The sequence below is a fragment of the Myotis nattereri genome (genome assembly GCF_964212035.1).
Source record: "Myotis nattereri genome assembly, chromosome: 21".
Lineage (NCBI taxonomy): Eukaryota > Metazoa > Chordata > Mammalia > Chiroptera > Vespertilionidae > Myotis > Myotis nattereri.
The window spans coordinates 16,314,097-16,340,925 of record NC_138097.1 but is presented as its reverse complement, the minus strand read 5'-3'; the positions used below and the strand labels follow the sequence as shown (position 1 = coordinate 16,340,925).

Genomic DNA, 26,829 nt, shown 5'->3' with positions numbered 1-26,829 from the left:
GCGGGGCCCTCCCTACCGAGAGCTGGGAAAGCGGGAAGGGCGCAGGAGGACGGAATCTCGCGATAATTGCCCCCTGTTCTCGCGGTCTCACGATAGGTGGGACGAGACGCTCGTTTTCCAAGCCATGTGGCCATTGGTCGAGAGCATCGCTTCCGGCCTACTGGCCCCGCCCACCTCCGACCCTCGCTTCCGGCTCCGGCTCCGGGCTTGCTGTCAGGAAGGAGTAGTTTTTTGCTTTTACGGCGTGAGGGTGTGATTTGTCCGGCTCCAACCTCAGAGGCCGCCGGTAACTACTCTGCGCTCTCGTTCGTGCGTCCATTCAGGCATCCATGCACGCATTGAATGTATAGGTTGAGGGATTACAACAATAATTGATGCCGGGCGCTTGTTGGGTTCCAGGCGGAGTGCTAAGAGCTGCGCATAGTTTACCTCTTTTAACCCTCACAGCAATCCTGTGGCACAGGTACCATGATTCTACCCCTTTGACGGGTGAAAAACGGAGGCCGGGTGGGTTTCGGCACCGTGGCCAAGGTTAGGGAGCAAGCCGTGAGCCTGGGCGCCGGGTTTTAAGGGCCCGGCGGTGCGCGCTGATAGGTTCCTGCCAGAGAGGAGGCGGTGACCTGGTCTCTGAAACACCTGTTGTGAGGAAGGATCGCTAGAAAAGACAGTGACAGCTTAGTCATTTAAATATTGAGGCGGTTCCTAGCGTGGCTGAATGGCTGTGCATAAATATTCCTTCAATGTCTATATCAGGGAATAAAGACATCAAAGGAAGAGAGCTTTATGTTGGTTAAAAAAGAAAAAGAAAAGAAAAATCCAAGCATTTTTAGGGAACTTTTAAAAAAAACACCATACGAATATTTTAAATACCTTGTTTGGTAACGTGGCCCTTTTTTATTTTTTTAATATATTTTTATTGCTTTCAGAGAGGAAGGGAGAGGGGGAGAGAGAGAGAGGAACATCAATGATGGGAGAGAATCATGGATCGGCTGCCTCCTGCACACCCCACACCTGGGGATGGAGTCCGCAGCCCTGGCAGGGACCCCGATCGGGAATCCAGCCGTGACCTCCTGGTTCACAGGTCGACGCTCAACCACTGAGCCACGCAGGCTGGGCGAGAATGCTCCTGTTTTCAAAGAAGTCCTGAATATAGTGTTGAAATTTACCTGGAGCCTACCCTCAGTTTCTAGCTAAAAAGTCGATATGAAAAAGATCACCTAACACCTCTCTCTCTTTTTTTTCTTTATTTAAAAACCAGAGGATAATGCCTATAAAACTATGCAAGAATCACAGGAAACCCACATATCCAAGTACTTAGACGAAATTGTGGCTGCTGTCAGCGTCACGCCGAGAAAGAAGTTCGCCAGCAGGCTGCCTCATTCGGTCCTCTTCCAGCCTCCGCGAGAGCAACTCCAGCTCTGCGAAGAGAAAGCAAAGTTCTACTCCAGCCGGCACGAGGTGAGGAGCCTTCCTTCTCCATCCCTGTGCCCGGGCCATTGAGAAGGGCAATGGCTTAGGTGACGTTCCCAAGAAAATGTGTATGTATGTACATGCACAATGGAATATCATTCAGCCATAAAAAGAAGGAGATTCTGCCCTGGCCCGTGTGGCTCAGTAGTTGAACGTCGACCTATGAGCCAGAGGGCCACTGTTTGATTCGCCGTCAGGGCACATGCCCCTGTTGCGGGCTCGATCCCCAGGAGGGGGTGTGCAGGAGGCAGCCGACTGATGATTATCTCTTACTAGAGGCCTGATGTACGAAATTTGTGCAAGGGGCTCGGCCCTCGCAGCCCCGGCTTCATCAGAAGGTCGTCTGGAAGGATGTCCGGAAGGACGTCTGGAAGGTTGTTGTGCTGTCTGGTCTAATTAGCATATTTGCTTTTATTATTATAGATTGATGTTTCTACTTCTCTCTTCCTCTTCTTTCTAAAATCCATAAAAATATATTTAAAAAAAAATTTTTTAATAGTAAGCCTGTTTTCTTTTCCTTACAGTATAAGCAGGCGATCCAGGAGCTCGTACGATGCGTAGCGTTGACCAGAATCTGCTATGGCAGCTGCCATTGGAAACTAGCAGAGGCGTATGTTAATCTGGCTCAAGGCTACCTCCAGCTGAAAGGTGAGCTCAGCTCAGACCCAGGAGGCTCAGTTGGTTGGATTCTGCTTTTTTCCCCCAAATTGGACTAACATGTAACCGCAAGGATTAAACTACCCTGATCATTCTCCTCTGCACACATGGGGAAGCCATCTCCCTTCACAAAGAGTCAATAAGATTTTTTATATATAATGTATAAAAAAAGAGCAGGGAGATTTGCGCCCTTGGAGTTTTGTTTTTTAGGGTCTTAAAAGTGGGGTTCTTGGGCCCAGCTGGCATGGCTCAGTGGTTGAGCATTGACCTATGAACCAGGAGGTCACAGTTTGATGCCCGGTCCAGGGCACATGCACAGGTTGCAGGCTCGATCCCAAGTGTGGGGCGTGTAGGAGGCAGCCGATCCATGATTCTCTCTCACCATTGATGTTTCTTTCTCTCTGCCTCTCCCTTTCTCTCTGAAATCTATAAAAATATATTTTAGAAAAATAGATAAATAAGAAGACCATTTTTCGGGAGAAATGATCTTATCTTGACTATAAGGCGGGTGTGTATGGAAATTTCATCTTCTGTACTAGGTATAAAACACTTTGGTTGCTACAGTCATGACAGTATTTCCTGCTGCCCCAGTACCTCTCCCCTTGACAGTAAGTAGGTCAAGGAGACCTCATTGGATTCCCTGACCTTAAGTGACTGACGATATTCTTGCCCACTGAGATGATAGAGAAATTGAGACTTCCTCTTCTTTGTTCCCAGGAACGTCCCTGCAGGCCAAACACCATGCAGAGAAAGCCAGAGAAATCCTCACCAACTCCATCGTGCCTTCCTGTGATGACAACACGGCTGTTTTCAGGTGTTCCGTGGAGCTATTCCATACCCTGGGGAGAGCCCTACTCTCCCTTCAAAAGTATCCTTTTGGCCCTTTTCAGTGTGGCTCCATGGGTAGAGCGTTGGCCTGCGGACCGAAGGGTCTCGGGTTGGCTTCTGGTCAAGGCCATGTACCTCGGTTGCAGGCTCGATCCCAGGCCGCAGTTGGAGCTTGTGCAGGAGGCAACCAATCAATGTGTCTCTCTTACATCAATGTTTCTCTCTCTCTCTGTCTCTCCCCATCCCTTTCACTCTCTCGCTCTCTCAAAAAAAAAAAAATCAGTGGAAAAAATCCTAGTGTGAGGATTAACAAAAATAAAAAAAGTATTCTTTGGCCTCTACTTAACAAAGAGACATACTGTTCATGTTCCTTATATATAACTAGAAGCCCAGTGCATGAAATTCATGCATAGGTAGGGTCCCTAGCGGTTGCTGGGTGCCAGATGCTGGCTGGGACCTCCCTTTCCCCAGCTGCCTGCTGCCACCACCACTGGCCAGGGCCTCCCTTTCTGCAGTTGGCCGGCTGGCCCCGCCCCTGGTCGAACTCCCGGTCGAGGGGACAATTTGCATATTAGGCTTTTATTATATAGGATTCTCAAAGCTGACAGGTGACCCAGGAAGGGTGATGGGAAGTGTAGAGAGTCCAGGATGTCCAGGAACTAGGGTCCCGGAATCCAGAACCAAGGGTCATGTTTCCTGAACGTAGCTCAGATTTAAGGAGGCCGCAGAGAACTTGGCGAAAGCAGAGAGGCTTTCAAAGGAGCTGCTGCGATGTGGAAGGATCGTGAAGGAAGAGTGGATAGAAACCCAAGCTCGGATCAAGCTGTCATTCGCGCGGTAGGTTTCCAGGGCAGGACTTTTCGTAAGCATGACGGCTGGCGGTTCTTTGCCGGAAGACTCTGTCTCCAGACAGGAAGTTTCTTATTTTTAAAATCTGCCTTTATTGACTTCAGAGAGGAAGGGAGAGTGAGTGAGAGAGAGAGAGAAATATCAATGATGAGAGAGATTCATTGATCGGCTGCCTCCTGCATGCCCCCTCCTGGGGATCCAGTTTTTAGCATCTATAACTTAATGTATAAATTACCCTTTAAGCCAATGATTATTCACGTGATCTGTGTTTTAGTTTGAAGATACGTGAGATTTTTTTTTCTGGGTGTTTGGGTGCTATTCCCGCCTAATTTTATGGTATTATAGACAGAAACATATTTGTATGGTATGGACTCTGCAATTTACTGAAGCTTTCTTTGGGATCTAGTCCAGGGCCAAGTTTCGGGAAGGTTTCCAGGGAGCTACAAGGGAAATTGTGTTCTTTAATTGCCGTGTGTAAGGTTGCAATAAGTCTGCCTTAGGGGTGACTCAAATTCACATTTTTGTTTTATCTTTTGCGACTTTGATGTATTAGGTTTGAAGGTAAGCGCGCTTGAATTTTGACGCACAATTATTGGGCTGTTTAGCGCTGTCCATGGTTCTGCCAGGCATTGTTTTATGCAGTCTGATATGTTCTGTTGGGTGGGAGGTTAAAATAGCAGCATATCTTATTTATTATTTTTACTTATTGACTTGAGAGAGAGAGATTGGTGAATTTCAGAGGGAAGGTGGGTGGGTGGGGAGAGACTATCGGGGAACTTATATGCATATATGCATAACCCATGGACACAGACAATAGTGTGGTGAAGGCCTGGGGGGGGGGGGGCGGCCAGGATGAATGGGGAGGTCAGTGGAGGTAAAAAGGGGGGGACATCTGTAATATTTTCAACAATAAAGGTAAATTTGAAACACTAACAAAAAAAATACTTAAAAGATAAGCTGATGGCTGCCTCTGGCAGGAAGGTGGAATAGATCAAATTGTGATATGTTCATCCAAAGAAAATGATCAGAGCGTTCCTATGCTTAACGTCAGGAGTGACTCTCACAAGCAGTGTTTGTGTAAGAAGCCAGACCCCCAAAGAATTCATCATACCGTCTGATCCCGTGTTTGTAACAGGAGATGGTAGTGGTTGCAAAAGGCTGCTAGCCCAGAATTGCTCCCTGCCCAGAAGTAGGCATTCTCTCGTGCCCTGTAAGACAGGACGTATGCAAATCAGAGGCCCCGGATCTGATGTTTGTCGCCATCTGTTGAGATCTGACTAATGTTACTTGTGCTTCATGTTGAACAACGTTGCTGCAAAGTCAAGTATAAATGCCTTCCTCCACCCAGAATCCAGCACCTCCTCTCCGAGTGCTCTCCAGACTAGCGGTACCAAGTCTCGCCAGCAGGTGGCGTGCCTTGTACGCATCTGTCCTGAATGCCCGTGAGTCCCCTTTCTCAGCTGTCCTACAGTTAGTTACCTTGACTTCAGGGGAGTCGTTTTAAACTTCTCTACTTCCTTTTCCGTCCTGAACCTTCACCTTGACCCAGTTACTGGAACTCGCGTGTTTCAACTGACGGTTTTCATGCCATCGCTCGGCTTTGTTTCCTGACTGAAGTGTGACTGTTTTGCCCACACTGATCTGCTCTAGAAGGCAGTGAGGCTTTGCCCTGGCCGGCCGGTGTAGCTCAGTGGTTAGAGTGTTGGCACGTGCACAGTAGGGTCATGGATTCCATTCCCATCAAGGGCACGTGCCTTGATGGTTGCAGGTTTGATCCCCGTGCGGGCAGCAGCCAGCCAATCAATGTGTCTCTCTCACATCGGTGTTTCTCTCTGTGTCTCTGTGCTCTCCCCAACCCCCTAGTCTTCCACTCTCTCTAAACATCAATGGAAAAAATATCCCGGGGTGAGGCTAAAAGAAGGAAGAAAGCAAAGGAGGCTTTAGTTTGTGCGTTTCTGTAGCTACAGTCCCAACCACAAGGGCCAGGTCCTGGAGGTGGAAGGCCTGGATAATCCCTCAGGCAGCTCTCACGGGATTTGTGTTTCTCTTAAAAGGGTATCTTTGAGGTGCATCCACCTCCTCCATCGGCCTCGCCTTTTATGGTGCCCGTCGGCCAGGCCAGCTCTTTCCTCCTCAGGCAGGCAGATGAGTGCTGCAGAGTGACTCATGCTCCCAGCCTCCCATCCCTCCCTGGGGCCTGCAGCTCCGTCCCTCCTACCTGTCCGCCGCTGTCCCAGCACCATTCCACCCAGTCATTCTTACTCCCTTTGGAGAGTGAATCCAACCCTGTGTTCCGATTGCCGCAGCTTTCTGTTGTTGTTGTTGTTCTGTGTTTTGTTAATCCTCACCCAAGGATATTTTTCCATTGATTTTCAGAGAGAGTTGAAGGGAGGGGGAGAGACGAAATGGATTTAATGATCCATTCTCATGAACATGAGAGTAAAACTTGTAAATTGCCTCCAAACTTTCCCTCCTGGAAACAGCATTTCCCTGATCCCTCTTCCGCATGTCTCTTTGGGCACTCGCACAACGTTATCTCTGAGGCGTGTTCCCAGAGTGGGACCGAGGTATGAGAGCCTGACCCGCGTGGCTCAGTGGTTTGAGCGTCGACCTAGGAACCAGGAGGTCACAGTTCGATTCCCAGTCGGGGCACATGCCCAGGTAGTGGGCTCAATCCCCAGTTGGGGGGCATGCAGGAGGCAGCCAATTGACGATTCTCTCTCATCATTGATTCTCTCTCTCTCTCCATTCTTCTCTGAAATCAATAAAAAAAGATAACCCAAAATAGAGTATGAGAGATGTTTTCTGAGCAGAGGGGTTCCCAGTTCTGGGGAAGCACAGTGAAGTGATCACAGTGTCACCCCACTCAGTCTAGGACAGCGGTTCTCAACCTGTGGGTCGCGACCCTTTGGGGGTCAAACGACCCTTTCACAGGGGTCGCCTAAGACCATCGGAAAACACATAGATAATTACATATTGTTTTTGTGATGAATCACTATGCTTTAATTATGTTCAATTTGTAACAATGAAATTGGGGGTCCCCACAACATGAGGAACTGTATCAAAGGGCCGCGGCATCAGGAAGGTTGAGAACCACTGGTCTAGGGCGTCAGACCAGAGCCAGGACTAAGATGAGCAAGCCCGGTGCCCAGGACACGCACGCCATTTAAGGAGCCTTGGAAACGAGAGGCCGATTCTTGACTCCCTGGGCACATGCTTCATCCTTTATGAGCATGAGAGGAACAAGGTGATTTTTTTCCCTTTACTCAAATATCTGTGGTATTGTCTGAGTTCCTGAGGTGCAGTTCGGTGGAAAAAATCTGCAGTCATTTTGAAACTATGCGACTTGCTCTAGATTCTAGACCAGAGGTTGGCAAGCTTTTTCTGTAAAGTTGGGGGGGAGGGGGCGTTATTTTCTGCCCTGGGCCATGTGGATATTTATCACATCATCCGTGAGCCATGCAAAATGATCAGCTTAAAAATTAGCCTGCTCTATTTGGTCAAACATGTAATTAACTCACCCCTAATGCCCCTAGGGCCAGACCTAATGATTTCAGGGACCGTACAGGGACGTTCCAACCCAGCCCTGCTGTAAAGGCCCAGGCAGTCAGTATGTTATACTTCATAGGCCATATGCAAAAGCAGCCATGGACAGTGTGTAAACAAGTGGGCGTGGCTATGTCCCAATAAAACTTTATGTATAAAAACGGTACATTTGACCCAAAGACCATAGTTTGCTGACTTCTGTGTTCAGTTCTGTGATCTTTGTCTCCCAGGAACCGTATTCTTTGGCTAAGTGATCTGTTACCAACCCTGTGTTTCAAAGCCTCTTCCTGTCACCAGAGATGCTAGCAGGTTTTCTCTTCAGAAATAAAATATGATGCTTTCAAAGCCCAATTATTATATTCTCAGCTTCTTTTTAAAAAAAAATATTTTGATTGATTTCAGAGAGGAAGGAAAAGAGAGAGAGAGAAACATCAGTGATGAGCGAGAATCATGAATCGGCTGCACCCTGCATGCCCCCCCCCCCCGCCTCCCCCACTGGGGATCGAGCCCACAACCCGCCCAACCAACTGAGCCACACCCGCCAGGGCTAACTATCTCTTGACGCATTTGTGTACCTATAGATTAGATATAAAGGTTTTGTATAGCATACAAAGTTATTTTTATAATTTGCTTTTTCGCTTAGAAAATGTAGTGGATGCACTTCTGCATGGATAAGTATGGATCGACATTAACTTTAATGGCTAAGGGGCACTCCGCGGTGCATGGACGTACTTACTGTAACCGCCTGGACGGTTGCCTGTTGGTGCAATTTAAGTACTTTGTTCTTTTCCGCTGTTACAAAGAATGCTTAGGTAAACATTCTTACATGCAGATCTTCTTGTCTTGCCAGAGTAACTCTTCAAGATAAACTACTATGGGCCCCCCCAGGCCAGTGTGGCTCAGTGGTTGAGTGTCGACCTATGAACCAGGAGGTCACGGTTCTTTTCCCAGTCAAGCCATATGCCTGGGTTGCGGGCTCGATCCCCAATGGGGGGCGTGCAGGAGGCAGCCGATCCATGATTCGCTCTCATCATTGATGTTTCTATCTCTCTCCCTCTTCCTTCCTCTCTGAAATCCATTAAAAAGTATACATTTTTTAAAATGTCATAGCTGGCTAGGAAACAAACCTGGACAGCAGGGATCGGAGAGCCAAATCCTCACCACCCAGACCACCCGTATTTCCAGCATTTTCCATTGCAATTAGTCTAAAAACTGTCACTTTGGTGTTTTAGGATGTATCGGGGCCGGAGGAAATCCAAGGAAGCTCTGCCTTACTACCAAGAGGCTTTAGAACACATGGAGAGCAGCAAAGGGGAAAAGAGTCTCGAATGTGTGCCGGTGCTGAGGGAACTGGCGGGCGCAGAACGGGCCCTGAGACTCCACGACGCGTCCATCAACCACTTCCTACAGGTGAGCTGCAGCACCCTGGCCGCCAGAGCTGGTCCCGACCCAACGCTGTTCTTTTTCTTTTTAATATATTTTCATTGACTTCAGAGAGGGAGGGAGAGAGAGAGAAACATCAATGATGAGAGAATCATGGATCGCTGCCCCCTGCACGCCCCCTACTGGGGATTGAGCCCACAACCCGGGCATGTGCCCCGACCGGGAGTCGAACCCGGGACCCTTCAGTCTGTGGGCCGACGCTCTCACCTCTGAGCAAACCGGCCAGGGCATACTTGTCAAGTGTGACAGGCGACTTTTCTTCTTGTTTATTCTTGAGGTTCATAAAGATTAGAGAGTTTCAGTTAAGACTTGCCGATTCTTGCTCAAGAGGTCCCTTGGTGAAATCAAAATAGCATTGGATTTGGAATGGGAAGATCTGGTTAAGGAAGTCACTTAACCCCTCGAGAAAAGAAAAGGAAAGGGAAGAAGACCCTCACCCACTTCGAGGACCCGCTCACAGGGTCAAGACGGACAGCGCTTTGTGCGCCGGTGGGCGTGTCCCCTGCACAAGCTCCTTTTATGTGTCAGCAGCCGCCATTAGACATTTATCAAGGCCCCCCTTTTCTCTAGGGACATCCCCTAAGACACAGAAAGGTCCAGGGTGGCCACAGCTCTCGGGGGGAGCTCCTGCCTCAGAGCCATGTATTCGATCCGCACAAAGAAAAGGGGCTTATTACTTCCCGTCTTGTTTGTCACTCTGCATTCCTTCGCGGGGACAAGCACCAGAGAGAAAAGACCTTCCGTTTTCTGCAGAATGTACAACAGTCCAAAGCCTTTCGGGAGCGAACCCACGCAAGTGGAGAAAAATAGAGCCAGCCCCACGAGGCCACCGCCGGTGGAATCGGACCCTGACCTCCTGGTTCATAGGCCAGCGCTCAGCCACCGAGCCACGCCGGTGGGCGCACATCAGTATTTCCGAGAGGATACACGGGGAACAGTGGGCAGCAGGGAGCTATCCGGAATCAGCTGGGCGTGGGGAGAAAAGAGAGTACAGCTAGGGACAGAAGGGAGGGGGCATTGAAGTTGTTCATTCTTTCCTGCCACTTAGACCAGCGGTTCTCAACCTGTGGGTCACGACCCCTTTGGGGTTCGAACAACCCTTTCACAGGGGTCACCTAAGACCATCGGAAAACACATAGGTAATTACATATTGTTTTTGTGATTAATCACTATGTTTTAATGATGTCCAATTTGTAACACTGAAAATACATCCTGCATATCAGATATTTACATTATGATTCATAACAGTAGCAAAATGACAGTTATGAAGTAGCCACGAAAATAATCTTATGGTTGGGGGTCACCACAACATGAGGAACTGTATCAAAGGGTCGCGGCATCAGGAAGCTTGAGAACCACTGACTTGGGGTTTTTAAAGTGACAGGCAGGTGTTCGCGTTCCTATCTAAAAGCCTAGTTAAGTGTTAAGAGAACACCTACTTGCAACCAAAACTGGATGAAAATGCAAGCCCCCGACACATCTATTTTGGTGCTAACCCTCACCGGGGTGGCAGGCAGGGCCTTTTCTCGCCAGCCCTTTGGAGGAGCTAAAATTGACCGCTGGAGAGCTGCCACGGAGGACTCTCTCCGACTATTAAAAGAAACTGGCTCAGGCCGGGGCCCCGAGAACTCGGTTTTTGTACGGCCACGGGCACCCAGCGACGTCCCTTCCAGCTACTGCCCCGGGGATTCCCAGCTCCGTCTTGCTCTTAGCTGAGGTCCCCCCAACTGCCCCCATGCCCCTGTGGTGTGTGCGGCGCTGAAGAGCTTCCCTATAGCGAGCCCAGGGCAGAATCATAACCATGATTCCGTTGGCATGGGGAGCGGGGCAGGCTGGCCTCTCTCTCTTCCTCTCCCCAGACACTGACCACGAGGCCCCTTGACTCCATCCCCGCGGCCCCTGCTGTCTTCACTCACAGGGCGTGGCTTTCCGGGGCGCCTGCTATTTGAAAAGCATCTCAGTCGGCCCTTCAGGCCAGATCGGGGAGGTGGGGGAGGGAGGGGATGGGAGGGAAATGACTAATTGGGGCATTGCCAAGACACTTTCTCCCATTTGTTTCTACGCTTTAATAACAAAAGTAGTGCCCAAACAAGGGATATTGTTAGCATTTAAGAATATGAAATTCTGATGGTCCTAACACAGCCATGAGAGTTATGACCAGCAACCTTGGTGTGGAGTAGCCCCTATCATAACAAGTCTAGAGCTACCGCCCACTGACCAGCCGGTGTGGCTCAGTGGCTGAATATTGACCCATGAGCCAGAGCCAGGAGGTCAGGGTTCGATTCCCGGTCAGGGCACATGCCCGGGTTGTGGGCTCGGTCCCCAGTGTGGGGCGTGCAGGAGGCAGCTGATCCATGATTCTCTCTCATCATGGATGTTTCTCTCTCTCTCACTCTCCCTTCCTCTCTGAAATCAGTAAAAACATGTTAAAAAAAATATATATATATATATATATATAAAGTGTGCAGCTTAAATATCAGTTGTGATTCCTATGTTTGGCCTAGTGTTTCTGTCCTTGAAACGCGTGGTATTTTGGTCCTTTTGTTCTGGGCAGTTTGTGGAGAGCTCCCTGCCCTCTCGCAGTAGTGCCTTGTGTGACTTGGTGTTTCTGTCTGTTTCTTCCTCTACCGCCCTACTTTCTGGCCCACGCGTGTCCTGTAGCGGGCGATCTGTAAGTACCTGTGTATCAGATCAATGGACACACGTTACTTATAGGCATTTGTAAAACTCCCCCTGCCGATAGGCAGGTGAGAAGTGACTTTACCGTTTCATCCGCGCATGTATTTTACATCTTTTTACTTGAAGCGATGCACTTTGTATTTTACTTGCAAGGATCCACTATTATTTCATGTCCCCCGGATCATAGGGTTGTGTTTTTTCCTGAAGGAATTTAAAAATCGGTTTTTAAGGTGGCGGGGGGGTGGAGGGGACCCCATGCTGAGCTGACCAGTGGGTGGAGGGTCGGGGCTGGCCCACTTCCTCTGCACAGCACTGGCCCCCCCCCTTTTTTTTTTCTTTTTAAATCCTCACCTCAGGATATTTTTTCCATTGATTACTAGAGCGTGGGAGGGACGGAGGAAAGAGAGATGGAAGAAAGGAAGGAGTGGGGAGCAAGAAAGAGAAAAACATCGACATGAGAGAGACATTGATTGGTTGCCTCTGCACTTGCCCCTACTGGGTCTGGGGGACCCGCAAGCCAGATATGTGCCCTTGACCAGGAATCGAACCCACTACCCTTTTGTCCCAGGGTTGATGCTCTAACCATTGAGCCAAACCCTCCAGGGCCGCACTGGCCTTTTTAAATCCATCTCCTTCCTCCTGGAGGCCCTCTCACCTCCTCTGCCCACACCCCTCTCCCAGGAGCAGAGCCTGTGAAGTAAGTTGCTTAGCGATGGGCCCTGGCCTCTGGCCGCAGCCTCGAGCCCTTGGGGACTCGATGCCCAATGCTTTCCCGCTCACTCCACACAGCGCTGTTAAGATCCACCTCTCCCAGAGCACATCGTTGCCTCCACATCCATCCCACTGTCCAGCGGGCTAGAGTGTTCCTTGGCGTCCTTATCGCCACGAGAACAGCGAGTCCCCTGGCGCTGCTGCCAAGCATGGCAACCAGCCTGTTCCTTCTTCCCACGGCGACAGGCGCATCTCATCGTCCTGAGCGCAGAGCCGTCCGGAGAGGAGGCAGCGGAGTCCGCGCACTGTGTCGCCCGCGCCGCCGCGGCTTCCGGGAGGCCCGAGCACCACGGTGAGAGCCGCCTTCCGTGGCTGGGTGGGTGGGTGAGTGGTGGGCGCTGTCCGCTGCCCGCCTGGCCTGCACACGTCTGGGCCTTGGGGATGGGCGAGCAGGTGGACGGAGCTGTGACGCAGGCCCTTCGGGGAGCGGCCGAGGCGTTAGCCAAGCATCTTAGCGTCACCAGGTCCCTGGTGTCTCCCTGTGCGGCCTTCCCCAAGCTCTGGTTTTCAAATACAGCGAGTCTGCACCCGAATGTAGGTGGTAAAGAGCCCGAGGGAACCCGGGCTGGGCGCCCCGGGAGGTCCACTCTGCTTTCAAAGGTGATCAGTGTTTATTTTTAAATATATTTACCGATTTCAGAGATGTAGAGAGAGAGAGAGAGATAGTAACATCCATGATGAGACAGCGATAGTAACATCATTGTCTCTCTCACATCGATGTTTCTCTCTCCCTCCCACCCTCTCTCTAAAATTCAGTGGAAAAAATATCCTCGGGCAAGTCTTAACAACAGCAAAAGAATTAAGGCCAATAAATACAAGGCAAAAATAAAAAAGACTAATTAATGAGAACAAAAAAATCTCCTTTGGGGCATCTTCCCTAGCCTGCCTGCTGATTGCCCATGCAAGGCATTGCCCTCCGATGAAAAAATGTCGCTGGCCCAGCAGCCAGCGCGCATCACGCTAATCCCTTCGCCCCGAGCCTCCCCCGCATTCCTTATGCAGACAGCACTGCCTAGAAGCCAGGCGGGACCCGGATTGCATCAGGCCTCCCCCAGCAGCCCCCGGACCGGGGCCAGGCCGGCTTCCCAGGGCCGCCGTCGACAAACTTGGTATCAACAGCTCTCCCAGCGCCGCCTGCCAGGGGGTCAGGGCTCTTAACTCTCCTCGCGAAGGATGTGAGGATGAAGTGGGTGGAAGCCAAGTTCATGTCAGTGTAAACCTTCCAGAGGCCGAGCACGGCGGCCTTGTTTGGAAGTGGCCCCATCTGCCTCCGGGCTCCAGGGGGCCGGGCAGCGCCAGGCACATCCAAACGGAACGGGCTCTGTCCCATCGGAGCCTCCGGGGCGGGGGTGGGTCCCTGGCTCCGTGAACCGGACTCATGAGCGTGGGGTGCGTTCTTTTTTGTTGGTTTTTTTTAAACCCTCACCCAAGGATATTTTCCCATTGATTTTTTAGAGAGAGTGTAAGAGAGAGGGAAAGACAGAAACGTCAATGTTGAGAGAAACTCATCGATTGGTTGCCTCCTGCACGTGCCCAGACCAGAGCCCGGGCCAGGGAGGGGCAGGGGAGGGCCTGCAACTGAAGTACGTGCCCTTGACCGGAATCGAACCCAGGACCCTTCGGTCCACAGGCCAGCGCTCGGTCCACTGAGCCAAACTGGCCAGGGCTGGGGTGCATTCTTGAGGTATAGCTCCCTGTGCACCAATATGTTCCCGGCCCCCACGTGGCCTAGCCTCTCCCCACATTTTGCACAGTAGACGGGAAATATGAAAGCATCAGAACCGACGCCCTGGATCTTGATGAAGTCTCCTTTTTTCACCCTACACCCGCCTCCCTTTTCCCCACTCTTCCTCCTGTGGCCTGCCTTCTCCGCCTGCTCCAGGCTGGGCCCGGCTCCCTGTTGTCTGGGTTACTGATGCTCCTTGCGTCCCGTGTGCCCTAGAGACACCGGAAGTCAGGCAGCCCCTGGCGTCCTCGTGCACTCAGCTCCGATGGGCTCCTGACAGGGGTCCTTCACCTCTTCCCGTGGCCCTCCTTAGCTGCCCCTGCTGCTAGACACCACACCCTCCTTCCTCCCTCCCTGGCCTCCTCACCTTCTTGACCCCCCTGTGCTCCGAGAGGGCCTGCCTCAGGTCCTCCTCAGGGCCCTTCTCATTATGAAATGCCCAGCCAGTCCGAGCCTGGCCTGTCTCTGCTCCCCAAGCAGATGTCAGCATCCATATGTTCTTTTAAAATATACACTGAGTGGCCACCCCATCAGTGCTTCATTGACACTTCCAAAAATACTGAATACTGAAAACTTCCTAAGCAAATACTCTCCAGGTTTTATTATTATTTGCATAACTAATTCACTTCATTGTACTGATGGGGTGGTCATAATAATCTGGCCGGTCATAGTCATCTGGCCACTCGGTGTATTTTTATTGACTTCAGAGAGGAAGGGAGAGGGAGAGAGAAACGTCAGTGATGAGAGAGAATCATGGATCGGCTGCCTCCTCTACGCTCCACACTGGGTGGGGACCGAGCCACGCCCCAGCCCAGCCCTGCGATGCCCTCCGGGCACGCCCAGCAGGTTCTAAATGGGTTCAGTCTGCTGGCTGGGTGATGTGCTCCTCGGGGTTCATGCCAAGCTGGGCTCTAAGACTTTCCGTCTTCAAATTCCCTGGGGTCCTTAATGCTTTAGCACAGAGTGCAGAGTCTTTCCCAAGACCATCACAAAAGACCATTGTTGCCGCTACGCACAGGCCTCCCTTTCAGTGAAAGCTGCCCAGAGAGTTACAGGAATTGGTGGTGGTGGTTTCATCTATTTTTTAAATATATTTTAATTGATTTCAGAGAGGAAGGGAGAGAGAGAGAGAGAGAGAGAGAGAGAGAGAGAGAGAGAGAGAGAAACATTCATGATGAGAGAGAATCGTGGATCCACTGCCTGCCCGTCTCCTACTTGGGGATCGAGCCCACATCCCGGGCATGTGCCCTGATTGGGAGTCAAACCCTGACCCCCTGGTTCCCAGGTTGACTCTCAACCACTGAGCCACGCCTGCCGGGCTACAGGGATTGGTTGTAATTAAAGCCTCCTGCCCCGCGTGTGACCCTGTATTCCTCATGCTCTCTGAGTGAAGTCACACAGACGGAACAGAGCCTGACGGGGCTGTGAGGGGACCGTACACCACGGGGCCACACTTCCTCCCTCGCCCTGACGTGCAGACAGCCTGGCCAGTCTACGGGAGTGGAAAGGGGAGAAGATTGATGGCCTTGACCTGTGCCCCGAGGGCTCAGGTTTACAGCTAAGTCATGTTCCCCTGCTTAGGAGAGTGACTCATCCGCTGCCCAGGCCAGGGCCTCGGGTTGCTGAGGATTCTAGAAGAGGTGTTTCGGTGGTGGTGGTGGTGTTTTTTTATTGAGGGTTGTGTTTGTTCAAAATATTTTAAAAATATATCTTTATTGATTTCAAAGAGGAAGGGAAAGGGAGAGAGAGATGGAAACATCCATGATGAGAGAGAATCATGGATCAGCTGCCTCCTACACGCCCCCTGCTGGGCCTCGAGCCCACAACTGGGAATCCAACCGGTGACCTCTTGGAATCAACCGCTGAGCCACACCAGCCGGGAAAGATCCTTGCTCTTCAAGGATGGCTTGGTTCCGTTCTTCGGTTCATTTCCAAATAGACAGAAAACAGAACTCTCCGGCGTACTCCACTCGCTGGTGTTGAGACGTGGAATGTTGATGTCGGTAATGCCTTCAGAGCCAACAGAACAAATGCCACGTCATGCCCCGGTCGCTGTCATCCGATCATCGACGCAGGCAAAGTGAACGCAGAGTTTGAGCATTAAATTGCGATGAGTCAGCTGCAAGTAAAAGGGAAGGAAGGAATACTTTCCAGGCAGTAGAATTTTCTCCTACCAAGAGAAAATTAAAAAGTGGAGTAATACTCTAGAAATGTAGAAATGTACAGACACCACCACCACCACCCCTCCCCCATTGGCTCAGTGGATAGAGCGTCGGTCCTCGGCCTGAAGGGTTCCAGGTTCGATTCCTGGTCAAGTGCATGTACCTCGGTTGCAGGCTCGATCCCCGGCCTGGATCGGGGCGCATGCAGAAGGCAGCTAATTGATGTGTCTCTCTCACATCGATGTTTCTCTGTCTCTCTCCTTCCCTTCCACTCTCTATAAAATTCAGTGGAAAAATATCCTCGGGTGAGGATGAACAAAAAAGAAAAGAAAAGAAAGGAGTCTCTTTACGCAGCCTGCAAACTTGCTGATATCTTGCATGACCGCATCCCTGGGAGAGCTAAGCTATCTGAAAAAAGCGAGGAAAGTAAATGGCCGTGTCCTTCTGAGATCTGAATCTTTTCTGATGAAACAGGCAGCTGAACGGGCAGACGGCAGTCTCCCCAACAGGGTCCTCTTACCCGAGTGCTTATTATTTTCAAATAGTTCGCCACGCTACAAGCGTCTCTGTGGTTTCCATTCAAATCCCCGAGCCGTTTTCACAGTTGTCGCGATGCTTTGCTTCAGATGTGGCCGAGCGGTACTTCCGAGAGAGCCTGGCTCACCTGAACGATGCGGAAGGGATGGGGAAAGCCAAGTTTCTCTCGGTTCAAGACGAATATTGCCATTTTCTGCAAGGCGCTGGGCAAGAGGAGGTGAGTGAGTTTGGGCCACAGCTGGCCGGTTATCTGCATGGGTGACCCAGTTGATACCCACAGGGCTACGCAACTCCCTCGCTCTGCGAGCATCCAGTAGGCATCTACTTTGTGCGAGGCATGGATGAGTAAGGCCATGTGGCCACTGTCAGGCAGTGAGTTACATCATTTTCTTTCTTTTTTAGTATATATATATTTTTTATTTCAGAGAAGAATGAAGAGGGGGAGAGAGAGATGGAAACATCAATGATGAGAATCATTGATCGGCTGCCTCCTGCACGCCCCCTACTGGGGATCGAGCCCACAATGGGACATGTGTCCTGACAGGGAATCAAGCCATGATCTCCTGGTTCCCAGGTCCACGCTCGACCACTGAGCCACACCAGCTGGCCTACCTCATTTTCTTAATGGGCACTGATCTTCGTCAGCTTTGGAACATGTTTAACCAGACAGCTTTGTGTGCCTTTCGCAGAGAGCGACCTCGATCCTGAGAGAGTCCCTGGAGGCCAAAGTGGGGGCGTTTGGTGATCTCAGCCCTGAGGTGGCGGAGACCTACCGGCTCCTGAGCGGCGCCGACCTGGCGCAGGGGAACCACAGCGGGGCCCACAAGAAGCTGAACAAGGTAAACCTGTAGCCGACACCAATGCAGAGAGAAGCCCTCCTCCCCTCCTCCCTCCCACGGGTCTTCTCTCCCTCCCCATGCTCTTTTTACTTTTATATTTTTAAAAATATACTTTGATTTCTGAGAGAATGGGAGAGGGAGAGGGAGATAGAAACATCAATGATGAGAGAGAATCATGGATCGGCTGCCTCCTGCATGCCCCTCACTGGGGAGCGAGCCTACAACCCGGGCATGTGCCCTGACCGGGACTTGAACCGTGACCTCCTGGTTCATAGGTCGAGGCTCAACCACTGAGCCACACCGGTCAGGCCACCATGCTCTTTTTAAATGGACCTTTCTAAGTGGTTTATTTAGGAAAGATTACTTCACTTTCACAGGTGATCTAAACTAACACTTTTTCAGTAAAAGATACAGTAATCCTCTTATACAAATATATATATATATATATAATCTTTTAATGAATTATCAATTATTTTTACTATGTAAATTTTTAATTTTTATGGAGTTTAATTTATCTGTCTTTTATTGTACTCTCTGTGCACACAGTTTATAGAGGAATTTTTTTGTGTTCTTCTAGTACTTACATATTTAGTTCTTTTTTTATTTGAATGTATTGGGGTGACATTGGTTAATAAAATTATGTAGGTTTCAGGAGTACAATTCTATAATACATCATCTGTACATTGTATTGTATGGTCACCCCAAGCCAAGTCTCTTTCCATCACCAGTTTCTTCTTGAATTTGGAGTTCATTTGCGTGGACGGTGTGAGGTACAGATAAAACGTTTTTTGTTTTCTAAATGGCTACCCAGTTGTCCAGCACCATTTTATTAAAGAGCCCAGTGGTCTGAGATAACACCTTCACCATAGACCACATTTCCACATGAACTTGAGTCTGTTTCTGGATTTCTCTTCTACTCCACTGATGGCTTTGTTTGTGTAAATGCCAGTTCCTTGTTGGTTTTAAATTTAGAGATTTCATAGCAGGGCTCAGTAGCTGGGAGGACTAGACACCACTCGTGGTTTCTCTGACTCTAGAATATCTGGTTTCCCAGGTCTTCTAGCCTGTGTGTGTGTGTGTGTTTGTTTTTCCACATGAATTTTAATGTGAACAGCTTGTCTCGCCAAATACAAAGTTGGGTGGTATTTTCTGGAGGATGGTGTTACTTATAAGTGAACTTGAGGAGCGCTACAGCTTTATGGTGTGGAGTCATTTTATTCCAGAGCAGGGATGTCGTTATACTTGGTGGTGTCCACTTTTGTCTCATTTAGGCCCGTTTCTAAAGTGCCCCTTTATCCTGGCTTTTGCACAATTCTTACCCGGTTGATTTCTAAGCATTTTATCTCCTTTAATACTGTTGTCTGTGGAGTTGTATCCGCTGTTATGTCTTCCGACTGGTCACTCTTGTGTATGTGAGGACGACTGGTTTCTCTGTGTGAATTTTATGTGCTGCTGCTTGCTTAATGCTTCTCCTGCCTGAGTTAATTGGAGCATTCTCTCGGGTTTCCAGGGTATATCCTATTACTTCATCGGCGAATGGTTTGACTTTTTGTTTTTCAGCCCTGGTGGCTCTGCTTGATTTTTCTTGTCTCATCGCGTCGGTTCGTACCTCCAGGACAACAGCGGATGGTAGTGGAGGTAGCGGGCGCCCTTGTCTTGCTCCTGAGCTTAGTGGACATGCCTCTAGGCCAGTGATGGCGAACCTTCTGAGCTCGGCGTGCCAGCATTTTGAAAATCCCTAACTTAACTCTGGTGCCGTGTCACATAGAGAAATGTTTTGATCTTTGCAACCGTAGTAAAACAAAGACTTATATTTTTGATATTTATTTTATATACTTAAATGCCATTTAACAAAGAGAAATCAACCAAAAAAATGAGTTCGCGTGTCACCTCTGACACGCGTGTCATAGGTTCGCCATCACTGCTCTCGTGAGTCTTCATTCAGTAGATGCTGGCTTTGGGACTAAGGTTTATGTATTTTTATCATGTTAAGGAAGTAGATATCGTGTGGTTTTTTTGTGTGTTTTTTTATAATTAGAAATAAGTGTTGGATTTTATCAAATGTTTTTTTAGCATCGGTGGAGATAATCAGATGACTCTACTTAGATCACTTCATATGGTATATTCTATTCTAGTATCAAACCAACCTTGCATTCCTGGAATACATGTGCTTGGTTATACTGAATTATAGTCTTAATATGAAGTTGGTTCTGCCTGCTAATGTTTATTTTACGATTTTTGCACCAATATTTATAAGTGATATTTAAGTATCAGTGTTATATTTGCTTCATAAAAATAATTTGGAAGCTTACCTTTCTTTTCTTTTTTTTAACTTTTTTATGGAATGTATTGGGGTGACGTTGGTAGTAAGATTATGTAGGTTTCAGGGGTGCGGTTCTCTAATGCATCACCTATATTGTATTGTGCGCTCACCACCCCATATCAGGTCTCCTTCCTTACCTTTATTTTCTATGCGCTGAAGGAATTTATGCAGCATTAAAACTATCGAGTGCTTGAAGTTCTGCACTTCCTGTGAAACTCTTTAGGTCTTTTAGGGGGAAATCCCTTGACAGTTTTCTGTATTATACAAAAAATTGATTTGTTGAAGTTTTTGATCTTTAATGGGGTCATTTTGGTGTATAATTCTAGGTAATTATTTCATTTACATTTACATATTGATTTGCATAGGGATTTGCAAGATAGTCTCATGAATTTTTAAAATTTCTACTTTTTAAATAGTTGCATTCCCATTGTAACATCTTAGTTTTACATTTGGATTTCTCTTTTTTTTTCGGGACTGGGTTGGGAGGGAGGAGGAGTAGGGAGAGGTTTAGGGAAGGTGTGTAATAAGTAGTCCTGAAAGAGTGTAGCCTGGGGGAGGCCAGCATCCCCAGGTTGGAAATGGGGTGAAGAGGAGGCTGGGGGGCTGGAGGGTACAACCCATTTAAGAAGCAGAGAGTGACTGGGGAGGACTGTCTGTCGGGGAGCACCCGGAAGACGTGGGCAAGGCTCTGGGCGGAGTTCCTAGGTCAAGGGGCTGAGACTTGATCCTTTAGGTGACTGTCCCAACCATGGGCTCTGAGGCCGAATCCAGACCACTCCCTGCCTGCTTTCGTATGACCCACAAGTTTACTCTTTATTTTTATTTCTTTTTTATATATATTTTTATTGATTTCAGAGAGGAAGGGAGAGGGAGAGCAAGAGAGAAACATAAATGATGAGAGAGAATCATGGATTGGCTGCCTCCTGCATGTCCCCTACTAGGAATCGGGCCGGCAACCCGGGCATGTGCCCTGACCGGGAATCAAACCGTGATCTCCTGGTTCCTAGGCCCACACTCAACCACTGAGCCACACGGCCGGGCTGGCCCAGAAGTTTAAAATGGTTCCTACCGCCGGCCGGCTGGAGGGGGATCCTGCCGTGCCCCCATGACGCATCTGTCTGTCCTCTGAACATTTATGTTGCAGTTGTCCTGGAGGAAGATGATGGTAGCTTGTTCCATGACAGTGGCCAGGGGATGGAGCAGAGTCGTGGGGGAGTCGAGGGGTGTCGATAAGGATAGAGAGCTCACGGCACTTGGCAACGCAGAGGTGAGGAGGGTGCGGCCAGGATGGCACCCGGGCTTCCCAGGCTCGGGGAGCGCAGCGGAGTGAGTGGCAGCCCCCCCCACACCCCCCTTTCTCGCTCATCTCCACATCCCTCCTCGTTCCCACCTCACCTGTTTTCCTCTCACGGGAACCTTCCTCCCTCCTGTGCACAGCTCAGAATTAGTGCTCCTCCAGGTAAGGGAGCTGCAGGGGGGTGGGGTGTGCATGTGAGAGAGGAAGAGAGAGAGAGAGAAAAGCACCTGCCTAAAACCCCACCCCCACCATCACCTCCCACCAGGTGCTCCTCACCTGGCTGACCCCCCTCCCCATCCTTCGCATCTCCATTTGAATGTGAGGCCTCACCGGCCCAGGTACCCCTACCACCACCGACCTCCCCTCATTTTATTCTTTCACAGCCCATGTTCTTTTCTTCTTTTTTAAAAAAAATTAATTTATTTTTTTAAGATTCATCTGGATACTCAGGATTTCAGGGTTTTGTCCAGTTACAGAAAAGTGAGGAACTCCCCCTTGCGGCTGGTTTCCAGCAGGGGCTTCCCTGGAGGAATCGAGAAAGCCCAGAAAACCTCCCACGGGGCGGGAGCTGTTCTCCCGCAGGCGCAGGCGTCTGGGGCTTCTTTGACCCGTTAACACCTACTGGCTTTGTCTCTGAGTCAATGTCAGTGTCAAGGTCTTTCTTCATCAGAAGAATCCAAGTGCATCCTTCGCACCCAGTGCTTTAAAGCACATTTCGCTAAGAGCAGCAGAACATCGAAAAACCCAACTTCTGGTTCTTAGAGTCACGTGGCTACTCAGCTTCGGACTCAGTTGCCCAGCTTTGGAAAACACCTTCCGGGAAAAACCAGGAAGGGGTTATGTCGCTTTAGAAGGAAAACCATTTCCGTTCCCGGATGGACCATGTTTCCCGTCTTGGCACCTGGTACGGCGGCCTCCGTGGGCGCTGTCATCACACAGGGATGGCCCCAGGGTCGGGGTGTTCCTCTCTCTCCCGGCTGGCATCCCTGAGCACCTCTCTCCCATCAGCTAGAACTTTGAGCAGATCTGCTTAGTGAGGATAAGTAGCCCTTTTAAAAAAAGAAATCGATTAATTCCAGGAAAGCAAGAGTCCGGATTGGCGTCGAGGAGATGGGAGGGAGCTGGGCTCACCTCTCTCTGGGCTGATTCTTGGAAAGGGTCGTTTTATCCAACCAGGATCCACTCTCCCTCCTAACGCAGTGCCCACAGGGAAAACGCTGAGCGCCCAAGGTCAAGGGTAGAGGGACAACTGGTAGGATACCATCAGCTGCCTTCTGGGGGGTGGGCGCCTGAGCTCACTGCCTGATAGAAGACATAAAACATGACCCCCAGGAAGTGCCCACTTCTGCCCCTGCCCGCCCCATACCGGATGACTGCTCCCCCGCATTTGACATCATTCCCACACTGTATTTTACTGTGGTTTTCTTTTACGTGTTTTTTTAAGCTTCATATAAAATATATATAAAATGTGCCTATATTATCTGTAATTTGCATTCACCTGCAGTTTGCTCTTTTCTGCCTATAACCCTGAGATTCATCTACATGGACACACACACACCAGAAATGTGCATATCACGCATGTACAGTCCGTGCGCATGTTACAGGTTGCTCATCCATTAGCCGAATCGCCAAATGGCTCTGTCCCTCTCAGCCTATCTGAAAGCGTGCTTGTCATGCGTGTTCTTTGACAGACCCTGGTTTTCCATGATCAGACGATTCGTTTTGCAATCTGGCAGGTGAAGGGCAACCTCAGAGAAGTTTTAGGTTGGGTGTCTGGTTACTGGTGAGGCTGGGCATGCTTGTCCGCTGTCCTGGTTTTCCAGGTCTTTGAATCATCCTCTTACATCTTGTGCTCACTTTTCCGTAGGGAGGTTGTATTCATCTCTCTCATTGCCTGGTGGGAGTTCTTGATCTATTCTGAATGCTAATCCTTTCTCCGCTTTGTGCAATGTTTCCCCCCAGTCTGTATCCTTTGTTTAAGCTGAATTTCGGTGCACAGGTATTTTGAGTTTTAATGTAGTTAAATTTTATAAATCAAATCTTTGGGTTTGTCCAGATCTTGTCCAAGAACTACTTCTGCATAAAGGTCGTCTCCAGTATTTTCACTTAAACGTTCCACGTTTTACATTTCGTATTTAGCTCTTCAATCAGCCCGGGATTCACTGTTGGGCTTGGTAATGGGGCAGGGGTCCATTTCCTTCCGGTTCCATTCATTGACGAGTCCAGCTCTCCCTTGCCGACCCCTCAGGGTCACTTCTCTCCTGTCATCTGTCATGTGTTGGGCTCTCTGCTATGTCCCATTGGTCTACTTTTCTGCCCCTGGATGAGAACTGCACTGCCTTCGTTACTATCTGTCTATAAAAATGAAAGCGTACTATGCTAATTAGACCGGACGTCCTTCCGGATGACCATCCACACGAAGCCGGGACTTCGAGGGAAGCTAGTGCTGGCAGCCGGGGGAAGGAAGGCTTACTCTTGCATGAATTTCGTGCATCGGGCCTCTAGTCGTTTTATAAAGATGGTGACGATAAAGCAGTTTCTTCCACCTCCTTCTTCTTCAAAATTACTTGGCCCGTTTGGGGGCACAAATTGAATCTTTATCTTCCCCCTGAGTTTTCCCTGGCCAGGTACAAGCAGTCAAGTGGCAGGATAATAAGCAGAATCTTTAACTCCTCAATAAATGACTCCCTAGGAAATTGCAGTGTAGTAATGATTACAGAGAGCCCATGGAAAATAATAGTTTATTGATTTTGAGAGAGGAAGGGAGAAGAGAGAATCATCGCCGTGAGAGAGTGTAACATGGATCAGCTGCCTCCTGCACACCCCCTCACCCCCACGGGGGTTCTAGCCCATAACCTGGGCATGTGCCCTGACCTGGGAATCGAACCTGCCACTTCTGGGTGCACAGGACAATGCCCAACCAGCTGAGCCACACTGGGCAGGGCACAGAACTTTTTTTTTTTAACGTGTCTGGGCTGTAGCAAGGGTCATTTAAAAATAGAAACTGCACACCATCCTCTCCTGAATACCAATTCTCTTGCCTTTAAGAATATTACTTTTTAAACATATTTTTGCATACAGGTTGTCACAGAGGGTTCTGTAAAACAGTGCTAGAGCTGTACACTTGTTTCCAAGATCCCTCGGAACATCCAAGTTGAAGGTCAGACTGTCCCTAGCATTCACAGTGAAGGTCAGATTGTCCCTAGCATTCAGTGAAGGTCAGACTGCCCCTAGCATTTGTAGTGAAGGTCAGACTGCCCCTAGCATTCACAGTGAAGGTCAGACTGTCCCTAGCATTCAGTGAAGGTCAGACTGCCCCTAGCATTCACAGTGAAGGTCAGACAGGGGTCTGTGACAAGCATTCTTTCTCCCATTCTTGGGAGGCTTGTCCGCCTGCTAAATGCTCCCCGTGACATTTCACACCCTCACGATGACTGCTTGGTGTTCTGCAGTGTCTCCAGATTCAGACCCTCCTGTACGGACCGCAGGACAGGCGGACGCTGGCCACCCAGCAGGCCCTGGACGTCCTGTCCAAGTGAGTTGGTGTTCCCTCGCTGTTCCCCTGGGCACCTCACTCCTCGGTCGTCCGGAACCCACCAGGAAGCCGGGTCTGTGGGGTTCTGGGGGACTGTCCGTGCGTGGAGAGCTGTACCAACTTCCTGTTACTCAGACATCAGGCAAGACCAGCTGCTTAGAAGCCCAGCTGTAAAATACCTTCCGCTGGAACCTGCCCGGGGCTCCCCCGCGCTCTTGGGGTGCCTGTCGCGATGGGATCCTGAGAGCCCTCTGACTTCACCCAGATCTTTCTTTTCTTTAAGATTGAAATTCTGGTATTTTATTTTTTAATGTGTTTTTTATTTCAGAGAGGAAGGAAGAGAGAAAGAAAGAAACATCAATGATGAGAGAGAATCATTGATTGGCTGCCTCCTGCATGGCCCCACACGGGGGATCAAGTCCACAACCCGGGCCTGTGCCCTGACCGGGGTCGAACTGTGACCTCCCGGTTCACAAGTTGACGCTCAACCCTGAGCAAAGCCAGCCGGGCCCCCCACATCCTTCTTAGGAGGCCCCAATTCTGCTGTGGCGGCTCCCCACCTCGCAGAGCCTGTTCCCAGAGGGCCCCTGGACGGGCTGCCAAATCCGCACTCATGGGAGCTCCCGATGCGGACTCAGCCAGCAGGGGGCGCTGTTCTGCGCTCCAGGCCCCTTACCCCAGGGAAGATGAGCCACTAAGGCAGGGGTGAGGAACGTCCGGCCCGCTGGCCATGTAAGGCCCAGGAAATCCTTTGGTCTGGCCCTGCCAAGGCATTAAGGATGAGTTAATTAAATGCTGGACCCAATATGGCAGGCTCATGTTCAAGTGGATCATTCTGTACGGCCCACGAAGGATGCTATAAACATCCAGATGGCCCCGGGCAGAGAGAAGGTCCCCACCCCTGCACTGAGGCCTCCAGCCCAACCTTCCTGCTCCTGTTCGGCTCCCTCAGGGTTGACTCTCAGCTCGAGGGAAGGGTCACAGGCATGAGAAAGCTCCAGAAAACACCTTGCCTTTTAGGTCCCTGAGCCATGGTTCTCCTCCCACCCGCATCCCCTCCCAAGGCTCCTCCATGAAATGGAACCGGGCAGCTGCTGGGCTGTCCCACAGCACCGGGGGGTTGGGGGGCAGGGGTCCGAGGAGCACCCCACTCACCACCCTCCGCTTGCTCGCAGGGCCCCCGAGATGGCCACCGTGAAGCTGAGGTCGGCCCCGAGGGCCAGACCGACCTTCTGCACCGGCGTGGCCCAGCACGCGGCGCCCAGGAGGGCCAGGCCCCACGTGGCGGACTGAGACCCACCGCACCCCAGGACAGCTCGGGCAGGCGCGGGCGCTGGCGACACGCCTCCCCAACCGGGAGGTGGCATCAGCAGGCACCGCGCGAGCCCTCAGGTGGGCTGGGTGCCCCCCCACGCCTCCGGGCCCCTGTGACGGTGCATGGCCTTTCCTGGCCTCTGGTGCTCCCATAAGCAGTTTCCGTTTTACCTCCTAAGTGGTTCTTCGTGCCAACAAATGCCTTTACCCACCGGCACGACTGTGGCCCGAGAGCTCCTCTCGAAAAGGCGGGGAAATGTCGGCACCTCACTGCGCGTACACAGCCCTCCGCCCAGGTCGGGGAGTCCGGTTTGGAGTTCAATTCTGGGAAAAGCCCTCTCTGACGGGAAGGTAATAGGATGGAGAATAAAAGGCTGATAAAAGGAGGCTTGAAGGTGCTGGAGTCAGTGTGTGGGCGGTGCTTCCTCCCCCCGACCCCCGCTCTTCCCCAGGCTGCAGGCTGGTGCCAGGATCACAAGGCTGCCCTCGCCCCAAACCACTGGTTTCATCTGTGAGAGAGGCCACCTCCGGAATCCATGGGGAAACCAACCAAAAAGATCCAAGTGACAGGGCGGAGGGAGGCAGGGTCCCTTGTCCTCCTCAGGCTGGTGACAGCGACCACACAACCCTCTCATACCCTCCCTTCCCCTCCCCTCCCCCACTCCCCCCAGACAGGCCTGTGGAATGAAGGCCGCGTGGGAAGAAGGGGCGAGAATGTCCCATCTCCCGCCACCAGGCTCCCTGGCGGTGACGGTGAGGTTCTCACCACACACCGTCCAGTCCTCTGTGAACCCCAGCCACGGGGCCTACGCTCCGTCCGCCGCGCGCTCTCGCTCTGGGCTAACCGTGTCGG

General features: G+C 50.5%; 1 protein-coding gene across 3 annotated transcripts; it reads left to right on the top strand.

Moving 5' to 3' along the window:
- Nucleotides 1-209: 209 nt before the first annotated feature.
- Nucleotides 210-26,364, top strand: TTC23 (tetratricopeptide repeat domain 23). Of its 3 annotated transcripts, XM_081114764.1 has the most exons (12): nt 210-463; nt 1,259-1,458; nt 1,995-2,118; nt 2,845-2,995; nt 3,667-3,792; nt 8,583-8,760; nt 12,430-12,535; nt 16,758-16,885; nt 17,358-17,507; nt 20,975-21,097; nt 24,580-24,662; nt 25,838-26,363. In XM_081114764.1, exons 2-12 carry the CDS (start codon nt 1,279-1,281, stop codon nt 25,953-25,955), a joined length of 1,467 nt encoding a protein of 488 aa, XP_080970890.1. In that variant the 5' UTR covers nt 210-463; nt 1,259-1,278; the 3' UTR covers nt 25,956-26,363. The 3 variants fall into 3 exon arrangements, with proteins under 3 accessions (XP_080970890.1, XP_080970891.1, XP_080970892.1); XM_081114765.1 differs by lacking the exon at nt 20,975-21,097 and having other exon boundaries at nt 25,838-26,364; XM_081114766.1 differs by lacking the exon at nt 20,975-21,097 and having other exon boundaries at nt 216-286; nt 25,838-26,364.
- The last annotated feature ends 465 nt before the right edge of the window (nt 26,365-26,829 follow it).